Source organism: Oncorhynchus masou, unplaced genomic scaffold (assembly GCF_036934945.1).
Source record: "Oncorhynchus masou masou isolate Uvic2021 unplaced genomic scaffold, UVic_Omas_1.1 unplaced_scaffold_4125, whole genome shotgun sequence".
NCBI lineage: Eukaryota > Metazoa > Chordata > Actinopteri > Salmoniformes > Salmonidae > Oncorhynchus > Oncorhynchus masou.
Window position 1 is genome coordinate 18,653 of NW_027010523.1, and position 12,368 is coordinate 31,020.

General features: G+C 45.5%; 1 protein-coding gene across 1 annotated transcript; it reads left to right on the top strand.

The window, feature by feature from the left end:
- The first annotated feature begins 438 nt into the window (after window positions 1–438).
- Window positions 439–1,414, top strand: LOC135534904 (cationic amino acid transporter 2-like). Its single transcript, XM_064961708.1, has 2 exons — window positions 439–521; window positions 1,142–1,414. Exons 1-2 carry the CDS (start codon window positions 446–448, stop codon window positions 1,336–1,338), a joined length of 273 nt encoding a protein of 90 aa, XP_064817780.1. The 5' UTR covers window positions 439–445; the 3' UTR covers window positions 1,339–1,414.
- Window positions 1,415–12,368: the final 10,954 nt, after the last annotated feature.

The window sequence follows — 12,368 nt, forward strand, 5'->3', positions numbered from 1 at the left end:
GTGTATCAAATACTTGTTCTCCCACTGTAGTTACAAATAGTGAGTGGAGGTACTAACAGACAAGTTAAATGTCTTTGATTAAATGTTTTCCACCTTCGTGTGTCTTGCTTGACACCATCTCCCACACCAAATAGACTTTTCTCACAGGCTCCATATATCCCTACGTGGGAGAAGGTTGGGAGATTTTACCTTGTTTGACCTGAACAACATAATATATTTTTGGCATGTTTTGTTACTTCTGTATAAAAGAAAATTGACGACAAAGTAGGCTCTTTTACACAATATTTGTTTTTTCCAATTTGTTGTCGAGAGAATTTCTTATTTTAAGGTGAATATCGACTCGGATTACGCCTCTTGTTTCTGACTAGCTGACCTCTGCATGACCTTTGTATTTTACCTCCGACCCCTTAAGGTGCCCCTGTTGCCGCTCATCCCAGTGGTCAGCATGTTTGTCAACGTCTACCTGATGATGCAACTGGACAGAGGCACGTGGATACGCTTCGCTGTCTGGATGGCTATAGGTAAGAAACTATTTTCTATAACAATGTCATCTCTATTGAGATATCCTCTTCCAAGACATTATCAGAATATTATCAACTCCTCTATAGAGAGATACCGCTGCTGGCTTGGCTCTGAAGCTAAGCAGGGTTGGTCCTGGTCAGTCCCTGGATGGGAGACCAGATGCTGCTGGCTTGGCTCTGAAGCTAAGCAGGGTTGGTCCTGGTCAGTCCCTGGATGGGAGACCAGATGCTGCTGGCTTGGCTCTGAAGCTAAGCAGGGTTGGTCCTGGTCAGTCCCTGGATGGGAGACCAGATGCTGCTGGCTTGGCTCTGAAGCTAAGCAGGGTTGGTCCTGGTCAGTCCCTGGATGGGAGACCAGATGCTGCTGGCTTGGCTCTGAAGCTAAGCAGGGTTGGTCCTGGTCAGTCCCTGGATGGGAGACCAGATGCTGCTGGCTTGGCTCTGAAGCTAAGCAGGGTTGGTCCTGGTCAGTCCCTGGATGGGAGACCAGATGCTGGTTTTGGAGGCACTTTGTCCTCTGGTCTAAAAACATATCCCAATGCCCCAGGGTTAAATCAAAAAATAAAATAAATATATCCTCTTCCAAGACATTCCATTATTAACCCCTCTGTTTATTGCAGGGTTTGTGATCTACTTTGGCTACGGGATCCACCACAGTGCTGAGGCGGCTCTGGACCGCTCCTCTCCTGGGTCTGATGTAGAGCTGAACGGCTACATAGCCAGCCACTCAAACAACATGGAGCCCATGTCTCCTGAGAAAGAGGCGTTTCTACATAATGGTCTGGAGGCCCGGGGAGAGGAGGACCGAGACCTGTAGAGTGCTGGGACCCAGCTGACAACTGCCACAGCCTGCCCTGACCACCCTACATACCACACCTTATCACGCCCCTTTGGAACTTTTGTCTGTCTGGTACCTTTATCAAACAGGATAGAACCCTATTGAATGAACCGTCTCATTTTTGGATGTACCATGCCGTTTTTTAACAGGGTCCTGGATTTAGACTTTAGTCTAACATCTCACAGTGGCACATGTAGCTTCTCGCAGGTGTTCCTGGGAAGTACAATTCTAATGCAGAAAATAAAGGAGTAGAGAAAAAGAAGGAAGAGAGGATAGACTGCTGTTTGTTCCTGAGGGTGTATTGTGAGCTCACATGGGGTTTCCTACTACAGACAGGAGAACCATATCAACCTAGAGAAACTGAGCAGACATCTTGGATCTTGTCCTCCTCCATTTTAGGGAGAGTGTGGGTTGATGTGAAGGGAGTGGGGTAGTGTAATGTTGCTGTTGAGGACTGAGTTTGATTGGACCCACTGGTTGAATCAACGTTGTTTCCAAATCATTTAAATTAAGTTACGTTGAACTAACGCTGAATAGACGTCGAATTGACGTCTGTGTGCAGCGAGGATACTCAACTAGCTAGCACACGGTACTCTCACAGCTCAGGAAGGACTATCTGTTGGTTCACATCCTAATGGATTAGTTAGGGTTAAGGTTGTGCATTAGAGTTGTGCATTAAGCCTGTCACTCCAGAGATGTCAGAAAACATCACGAGTCACTCAGATGACTTTTGTAACTGAGTGACTTAGATGTAGCCATGGAAACTCTGTTGGGTAATCTTCAAGATAATCACACTGTTTGATGAGGCAAATCTATACTCTCAACATTTTCAGATGATTGTCAACCTGTCTAGAAGGGTAAACACCAGACATGGTGTTGTCACGCCTTGGTCATTGTATTTTTTGTGTTTTCGTTATATATTTGTTCAGGCCAGGGTGTGACATGGGTTTATTGTGTTGTCGTATTGGGGTTTTTGTAGGCATTGGGATTGTGGTTGATTAGGGGTGTGTCTAGTTTAGGCTTGGCTGCCTGAGACGGTTCTCAATCAGAGTCAGGTGATTCTCGTTGTCTCTGGTTGGGAACCGTATTTAGGTAGCCTGGGTTTCACTTTGTATTTCGTGGGTGATTGTTCCTGTCTCTGTGTAGTGTTCACCAGATAGGCTGTAATAGGTTTCACGTTCCGTTTGTTGTTTTTTGTATTTATCAGTTATTCCATGTACCGCGATTCATTTGTTTCATTAAATAACATGAGTAACCAACACGCTGCATTTCGGTCCGACTCTCATTCAACAAATGAAGAACGCCGTTACAGAATCACACACCACACACGGACCGAGCAGCGTGTTAACAGGCAGGAGCCACAGGAGAGGCAACAGAAGCAGCTTCAGTGGGAGAGGCTACACCACTTGGAGTATACGACGTGGGAAGAAATAGACAGGTGGGCGGCCGACCCAGAGAGAGTGCCGGGCCCGCCTGGGATTCGCTGGAGCAGTGCGAAGAGGGCTATAGGAGAATGGAGTCGAAAGAAGGACACGGCGGCGCAGAGCTAAACCAGAAAATCAGCCGCAAAAATTTCTTGGGGGGGGGGGGCTTTCAGGAGTATGGCTACGCCAGGTAGGAGACCTGCAAACTCCCTGTGCTTACCGGGGCTAGAGAGACCGGGCAGGCACCGTGTTATGCAGTGGTGCGCATGGGGTCCCCAGTGCGGGTGCATAGCCCGGTGCGGTATATTTCAGCTCCGCGTATCGGCCGGGCTAGATTGAGCGTCGAGCCAAATGCCATGAAGCCGGCTCTACGCATCTGGTCCCCAGTGCGTCTCCTTGGGCCGGCTTACATAGTACCAGCCTTGCGCTCGGTGTCTCCGGTTTGCCTACATAGCCCAGTGCGGGTGGAATACACCTCGCTGCACTGGGTGACTGGAGTCAGTAAAACTGACTATCCTACCGATCCTCGACTTCGGCGATGTCATCTACAAAATTGCTTCCAACACTCTTCTCAGCAAACCGGATGCAGTTTATCACAGTGCCATCCGTTTTGTCACTAAAGCACCTTATACCACCCACCACTGCGACTTGTATGCTCTAGTCGGCTGGCCCTCGCTCCATATTCGTCGCCAGACCCACTGGTTCCAGGTCATCTACAAGGCCATGCTAGGTAAAGCTCCGCCTTATCTCAGTTCACTGGTCACGATGGCAACACCCATCTGTAGCACGCGCTCCAGCAGGTGTATCTCACTGATCATCCCTAAAGCCAACACCTCATTCGGCCGCCTTTCGTTCCAGTACTCTGCTGCCTGTGACTGGAACGAATTGCAAAAATCGCTGAAGTTGGAGACCTTTATCTCCCTCACCAACTTCAAACATCAGCTATCTGAGCAGCTAACCGATCGCTGCAGCTGTACATAATCTATTGGTAAATAGCCCACCCATTTTCACCTACCTCATCCCCACAGTTTTTATTTATTTACTTTTCTGCTCTTTTGCACACCAATATCTCTACCTGTACATGATCATTTATCAATCCAGTGTTAATCTGCAATATTGTAATTATTCGCCTACCTCCTCATGCCTTTTGCACACATTGTATATAGACTCCCCTTTTTTTCTACTGTGTTATTGACTTGTTAATTGTTTACTCCATGTGTAACTCTGTGTTGTCTGTTCACACTGCTATGCTTTATCTTGGCCAGGTCACAGTTGTAAATGAGAACTTGTTCTCAACTAGCCAACCTGGTTAAATAAAGGTGAAAAAAAAAAAACTGGCAGGGCGACCGAGAGGATTCAACCTGGTAAGGTTGGGCAGGCTCGGTGCTCAAGAGCTCCAGTGCGCCTGCAGGGTCCGTATCCAGTACCACCTCCACACCCCAGCCCTCCGGTAGCAGCTCCCCGCACCAGGCTTCCTGTGCGTGTCTTGACCAAATACCACCAGTGCCAGCACCACGCATCAGGCCTACAGTGCGCCTCGCCTCTCCTCGCCTCTCCTCTCCTGCGCTGTCGGAGCCTTTCTTCTCTCCTGCGCTGTCGGAGTCTCCCACCTGTTCAGCGCTATCAGAGCATTTCTCCTCTCCAGCGCTGCCGGAGCCTCCTGCCTGTTCGGAGCAGCCAGAGCTGCTAGTCTGCATGGAGCAGCTAGAGCTGCCAGTCTGCATGGAGCTGCCAGTCTGCAAGGAGCTGCCAGTCTGCAAGGAGCTGCCAGTCTGCAAGGAGCTGCCAGTCGGCAAGGAGCTGCCAAAGATGTTAGTCTGCATGGAACAGTCAGAGCTGTCAGTCTGCAAGAAGCCGCCAGAGCTGTCAATCTGCATGGAGCAGCCAGAGCCGCCAGTCAGCATGGAGCAGCCAGAGCCGTCAGTCAGCATGAAGCAGCCAGAGCCGTCAGTCTGCCAGGATCCGCCAGTCAACCAGACTCTTCCGGTCCGACTCTCATTCAACAAATGAAGAACGCCGTTACAGGTATTAAATACTTAATAACTAGTATAATAATTAATAACTAACTACTAATATACTCTACCTTTAGATCTGCTAAAACCATGGATGAGCTATATATGTGTGTTTCCTCTGAAACAGTGTATTCCTCTGAAACAGGATATAGGCTACCTTGTTGTAAACTTCCGTTATCTCCCTGTGATGTAGTGGCTGTGGCTCACCACTAGAGGTCACTGTGTATCACACAACGTCAGTAGACCTTTCAAATCAAATGAAATAAAATTGTATTCATCACCTGCGCCGAATACATAAGGCGTAGACTTTACCGTGAAATGATTACTTACAAGCCCTTAACCAACAATGCAGTTCAAGAAAGAGTTATAAATATTTACTAAATATACTAACGTGAAAAAATGTAATATCAAAAGTAACACAAGAAAATGACAAAACATTAATGAGACTATATACAGGTGATACCGAGTCAATGTGCAGAGGGCACAGGTTTCTCAAAAGTAATTTGTAAAGTGGCTATGCATAGATAAGTAACAGCAAAAAGTAGCAGTGTAAAAACAAAGCGGGTGTCAATGTTAATAGTCCGGTGGCCATTTAATTCATTGTTCAGCATCTAATGGGGGTAGAAGCTGTTAAGGAGCCTTTTGGTCCAAGTCTTGGCACTCCGGTACCGCTTGCCGATGCGGTAGCAGAGAAAACAATCTATGACTTTTGGGTGACTGGAGTCTTTGACAATGTTATGGGCTTTCCTCTGACACCACCTGGTATGGATGGCAGGAAGCTTGGCCCCTGCAATCAACTGGACCGTCCGTATGCACTACCCTCTGTAGCGCCTTACGGTCAGATGCCGAGCAGTTGCCATACCAGGCAGTGATGCAACCATGCTCTCTGGTGCAGCTGAAGAACTTTTTGAGGATCAGCGGACCCATGCCAAGTATTTTCAGTCTCCTAGAGGGGAAAATATGCATAGGTAATAAACAGCAAGTATCAGCAGTGTACAAAACAAATGGAGGGGTGTAAATGTAAATTGTCCAGGTGGCCATTTAATTCATTGTTCAGCAGTCTTATGGCTTGGGGTTAGAAGCTGTTAAGGAGCCTTTTGGTCCAAGTCTTGGCGCTTGGTACCGCTTGCAGTGTGGTAGCAGAGAGAACAGTCTATGAGTTGGGTGAATGGCGTCTTCGACAATGTTTGGGGCCTCTGACAACACCTAGTATGGATGTCAGGAAGCTCTCGAGAGGTCTAAGGCATCTCAGAGACGTCACTACAGACCCTGGTTCGATTCCAGGCTGTATCACAACTGGTCGTGATTGGCAGTCCCATAGGGTTGCGCACAATTGGCCCAGCGTCATCCGGGTTAGAGTTTGGCTGGGTTAGGCCGTCATTGTAAATAAGAATTTGTTCTTAACTGACTTGCCTAGTTAAATAAAGGTTAAATACATTTTCGTTTTTAAAGCTTGGCCCCAGTGATGTACTGGGCCGTACACACTACCCTCTGTAGTGCCTTACGGTCGAATAACGAGCAGTTTCCATACCAGGCGGTGATGCAACCAGTCAGGATGCTCTCGATGGTGTGGCTGTATAACTTTTTGAGGATCTGGGGACCCATTCAGTCTCCTGAGTAAATATGGTCACCAAGGAACTTGAAACTCTCTACCTCTCATCCACTTCAGCCCAGTCGATGTTAATGGAGGCTTGTTCAGCCCTACTTTTCCTATAGTCCACGATCAGATCCTTTATCTTTCTCACATTGAGGAAGAGGTTGTTGTCCTGGCACCACACTGCCAGATCTCTGACCTCCTCCCTATAGGCTGTCTCATCATTGTCGGTGATCAGGCCTACCACCTTTCTTGCAAACTCAGTAATGATGTTGGAGTTGTGGTGAACAGAAAAGAGCATGAAAGAGCATAAAAGGCATTTAGCTCCTCTGGTAGGCTCGCGTCTGGCCCCGCGGCCTCGAGTCTTCTTGGGTATGACGCTACAAGTTCGGCACACCTGTATTTGGGCTGTTTCTCCCATTCTTGTCTGCAGATTCTCTCAAGCTCTGTCAGGTTGAATGGGGAGCCGCTGCACAGCTATATTCAGGTCTCTCCATATATGTTAGAGCGGGTTCAAGTCTGGGCTCTGGCCGGGCCACTCAATGACATTCAGAGACTTGTCCCGACTTGTCTCCTGCATTGTCTTGGCTGTGTGCTTAGGGTTGTTGTCCTGTTGGAAGGTGAACATTCGTCTCAGTCCGAGGTCCTGAGCACTCTGGAGCAGGTTTCATCAAGGATCTCTTTGTACTTTGCTCAGTTCATCTTTCCCTTGATCCTGACTAGTCTCCCAGACCCTGCCGCTGAAAAACATCCCCAGAGCATGATGCTGCCACGACCATGCTTCACCATAGGGATGGTGCCAGGTTTCATCCAGACGTGACACTTGGCATTCAGGCCAAAGAGTTCAACCTGGGTTTCATCAAACCAGATCAGACTCTCATGGTCTGAGAGTCTTTAGGTGCCTTTTGAAAGCAAGCTGAAAGAAAGCTGTCATGTGCCTTTTACGTAACAAAATGTGGAAAGTCAAGGGCCCTGAATACTTTGCGAAAGTTTGTGGATACCCCTTCAAATGAGTGGATTCAGCTATTTCAGGCACACCCATTGCTGAGAGGTGTTTAAAATTGAGCACACAGCCATGCAATGTCCTTAGACAAACAATATCAGTACAATGGCCTTACTGAAGAGCTCACTGGCCTTCAATGTGTCACTGTCATAGGATGCCACCTTACCAATAAGTCAGTTCATCAAATTTCCTCCCTGGTAGAGCTGCCCCGGTCAACTGTAAGTGCTGTTATGTGGAAATGTCTAAGAGCAACAACTTCTCAGCCAGTTGTTGTGGAAATTTCCTCTATTTACAAATCATGAGAGCAAAACCACACACAAGTTAGAGTTAGTTATCAAAGTCCATCTTTAATTATATGAGCTCTATCACAATCTCTGTGACTCTCAGATCAATTCAGTGTCTATAAATGAATTCTCTGAGAGTCCCTTCCACATTTCATCTGAGAGCCTTTATAGCAAAGACACACACAGGATAAGACAGCATCGGCATAATTCATCGTTCAGCTTTGTCTCCTTAACTATGTTCTTTTCTCAAACTCAAAACCATAAACCAATCCTCCATATCAACAGGCATATATCAAGTCCATCCTATCTTGACAAGATCACAGAGACACACTGACTGGCACACAGACATTGTGGAGCCAAGAGATACACGCTTGACCTCCCTCTCCCCGGCCCAAGCAACTTAGTCTTGACATAGAACAGATACTGACACAGAACCCCGCCACAGTATTATACAAAAATAACATGCTGATGAGAAGTAACTTACAAACATATGATGAATATAAAACATCTTACCTATGTTACCACCTAATTGATTATTCCCCAACACAGTAAAATAGTCTTAGTTGCAACAATCACTACCAAGTTCCAAACTGCCTGTGGAAGCAACGTCAGCACAATAACAATAGTCTGTCTGTCTCCTCCTCACTGTTTATGGGAGCTTCATGAAATGGGTTTCCATGGCCCGGTAGCCGCACACAAACCTAAGTTGGCCGCCATTGGACTCTGGAGCAGTGGAAAAGTGTTCTCTGACATTAAGAATCATCCGCAGACAAATCTGGGTGTGGTGGATGCCATGAGATTGATACCTGCCTGAAAGCATAGTGCCAACTGTAAAGTTTGGTGAAGGAGGAATAATGGTTTGGGGTTGTTTTTCATGGTTCGGGCTAGGCCTTTTGTTCCAGTGAAGGGAAATCTTAACGATGCAGCATTGAATGACATTCTAGATGATTCTGTGCTTCCAACTTCGTGGCAACAGTTTGGGGAAGGCCCTTTCCTGTTTCAGCATGACAATGCTGCACAACGCGAGATCCAGTTAGAGCAGACACACTCCAAGTCAATGGCTTTGGAAGTTCGACGGACAGATGTCCACATACTGAAGTCAATCTGTTATTAATTTAGATACAGGGACTGGATGTTTTTACATGCTATGTTTTCTAGAGGCGAGAATATGAATAGCAGAGATACTTTATGTATACCTGTTGTAATATGTTCAATGCATTTTCTGCATGTAACATATTGTAAATATTTCTTGCAGTAAATTATTTGTAAATTACCAAAAATGTGCTTTTAAATGTTTTTTTGCCAAAGTGCATGGGTTTGTGTGTCCGATCCTGCTACACTGAATGTTTTAAATGTTTTTTTGCCAAAGTGCATGGGTTTGTGTGGCCGATCCTGCTACACGGAATGTTTGAAATGTTTTTTTGCCGAAGTGCATGGGTTTGTGTGTCCGATCCTGCTACACGGAATGTTTGAAATGTTTTTTTGCCAAAGTGCATGGGTTTGTGTGGCCGATCCTGCTACACGGAATGTTTGAAATGTTTTATCACATAAACCCATAGACTATGTGTCTGAATGTTTGAAATGTTTTATCACATAAACCCATAGACTATGTGTATGAATGTTTGAAATGTTTTATCACATAAACCCATAGACTATGTGTCGGAATGTTTAGAGCGAATGTATTTGACATACCATAAAACGTCAATTAAACGCAGAAAGATGACTGTCCCTTTTAATAGCCGGGCAAAGACACACATTTCAGCGAATAAACACCTGTTTCAAATAAATGTATTGTTTACTTAGATTATCGTGAATTATTTACAAGGTTTAATGTTTGTTTTGTTACATACAATTATTCAGTAAGGACTCTAAAAAATGACGTCAATCATCCGTTTTATCGCCAGTAAGAAACTGCTAGCTGTTGACTGCTAACACCTGAGAACCGACAGCATAAAAAGTCAACTTTAGGAGCACAAACACCCAGAAATCAACCAGAAAATGCACAGTCAAAGAGGTTAAATATTTCCCTTGACAGAATAGTCAATGTCACTTTTTTATTGAGGCATATTAAGAGAAAATAAATTTGACACAGTGTGAAAATGATAACAATAAATGTTTTAAAAATGCAGGAAGTGAATGCTGGAATTAAACAATTAACTTAATAAGAGCAAAAGCTGTGTGCATTAAGAAAAAAATATGCTCAAATAGAAGCCTGTCTTTAATAAGCGGCTGTTGTGTTCAGTTATTTCAGCAAACAAACGCCTCTGGATATTAAAGTTTTACAATATGTTAACTTAGGGCTCGATTCAATCAGATCCGCTTTAGCTGAAATCCACATAGTTGATGTTTCGATGGTTGTCACTGGTGTAGAGAGGAGTAGTAGGCAGGAGGCATTCGCAGGTTTAGAGCTACATAATGTATTTAAACACCATAGAACAAAGCTGGACGAAACCCTGTTGTTCTAAAAATATATCTTCATAAACAAAAAAGCACAGGGTGAACCCAAAGTGAAAACATTAAGTACTAAGGAAATAGTAAGAGAGATTCCTCTCAGGAAAACAAGCAACATTTACAATGACCGACAGAGACAAATGACAGAGGGAGTACGTATACAGTGATAGAGTGGGGATTGGAACCAGGTGTGTAATGATGACGAGACAAGTTCGGGATTGATGACTGAAGGGTGCTTGCCAGCAACAGGTTGGGCAGCAGCTAGAAGGCTGGCGACGCCGAATATCTGAGCTGGACAGGAGGGAGAGCCAAAGAGAAGGCTGTTGTAACAATGGTGCCAGAGATGGAACTGTGTTAGAGCTGTCAAATCCACAACGGCTCCTGGTATTAGAACTAAAGCAGACATTGACATTGGTCGAATTAAGTGAAATCCAATCGCCACCTCCATTAGGATAATAGATGTAATCTACAGGATGATAGATGGAATCTACAGGATGACAGATGTAATCTATAGGATGACAGATGTAATCTACAGGATGATAGATGTAATCTACAGGATGATAGATGTAATCTACAGGATGATAGATGTAATCTACTCCTCCATTAGGATGACAGATGGAATCTACAGGATGATAGATGTAATCTACTCCTCCATTAGGATGATACATGTAATCTAATCCTCCATTAGGATGACAGATGGAATCTACAGGATGATAGATGTAATCTACTCCTCCGTTAGGATGATAGATGTAATCTACTCCTCCGTTAGGATGATAGATGTAATCTACTCCTCCGTTAGGATGATAGATGTAATCTACTCCTCCGTTAGGATGACAGATGGAATCTACAGGATGATAGATGTAATCTACTCCTCCGTTAGGATGATAGATGTAATCTACTCTCCGTTAGGATGATAGATGTAATCTACTCCTCCATTAGGATGATAGAAGTAATCTACTCCTCCATTAGGATTATAGATGTAATCTACTCCTCCATTAGGATGATATATATAATCTACGGGATTACATTACATAACAGCTCCATTCTGACAGGAAGAGGTACACAACTGAGGTAACAGCTCCATTCTGACAGAGAGAGGAACACACCTGAGGTAACAGCTCCATTCTGACAGAGAGAGGAACACACCTGAGGTAACATCTCCATTCTGACAGAGAGAGGTACACACCTGAGGTAACAGATCCATTCTGACAGGAAGAGGAACATACCTGAGGTAACAGCTCCATTCTGACAGGGAGAGGAACACACCTGAGGTAACAGCTCCATTCTGACAGGGAGAGGAACACACCTGAGGTAACAGCTCCATTCTGACAGGAAGAGGAACATACCTGAGGTAACAGCTCCATTCTGACAGGGAGAGGAACACACCTGAGGTAACAGCTCCATTCTGACAGGGAGAGGAACACACCTGAGGTAACAGCTCCATTCTGACAGAGAGAGGAACACACCTGAGGTAACAGCTCCATTCTGACAGGGAGAGGAACACACCTGAGGTAACAGCTCCATTCTGACAGGGAGAGGAACACACCTGAGGTAACAGCTCCATTCTGACAGGGAGAGGAACACACCTGAGGTAACAGCTCCATTCTGACAGGGAGAGGAACACACCTGAGGTAACAGCTCCATTCTGACAGAGAGAGGAACACACCTGAGGTAACAGCTCCATTCTGACAGGGAGAGAGAACACACCTGAGGTAACAGCTCCATTCTGACAGGGAGAGGAACACACCTGAGGTAACAGCTCCATTCTGACAGGGAGAGGAACACACCTGAGGTAACAGCTCCATTCTGACAGGGAGAGGAACACACCTGAGGTAACAGCTCCATTCTGACAGGGAGAGGAACACACCTGAGGTAACAGCTCCATTCTGACAGGGAGAGGAACACACCTGAGGTAACAGCTCCATTCTGACAGGGAGAGGAACACACCTGAGGTAACAGCTCCATTCTGACAGGGAGAGGAACACACCTGAGGTAACAGCTCCATTCTGACAGAGAGAGGAACACACCTGAGGTAACAGCTCCATTCTGACAGGGAGAGGAACACACCTGAGGTAACAGCTCCATTCTGACAGGGAGAGGAACACACCTGAGGTAACAGCTCCATTCTGACAGGGAGAGGAACACACCTGAGGTAACAGCTCCATTCTGACATGGCGAGGATTAGTGTAGAATAGTCTTAATCTCTCATTATAATCCCCTACAGTGTAGAATAGTCTTAAT

What these genes read in the sequence shown, in the direction of transcription:
- LOC135534904 (XM_064961708.1), top strand. Translation starts at nt 446, where the DNA reads ATGTTTGTCAACGTCTACCTGATGATGCAACTGGACAGAGGCACGTGG. An exon ending in CGCTGTCTGGATGGCTATAG is followed by an intron (nt 522 to 1,141) that starts GTAAGAAACTAT and finishes TGTTTATTGCAG; the next exon opens with GGTTTGTGATCTACTTTGGC.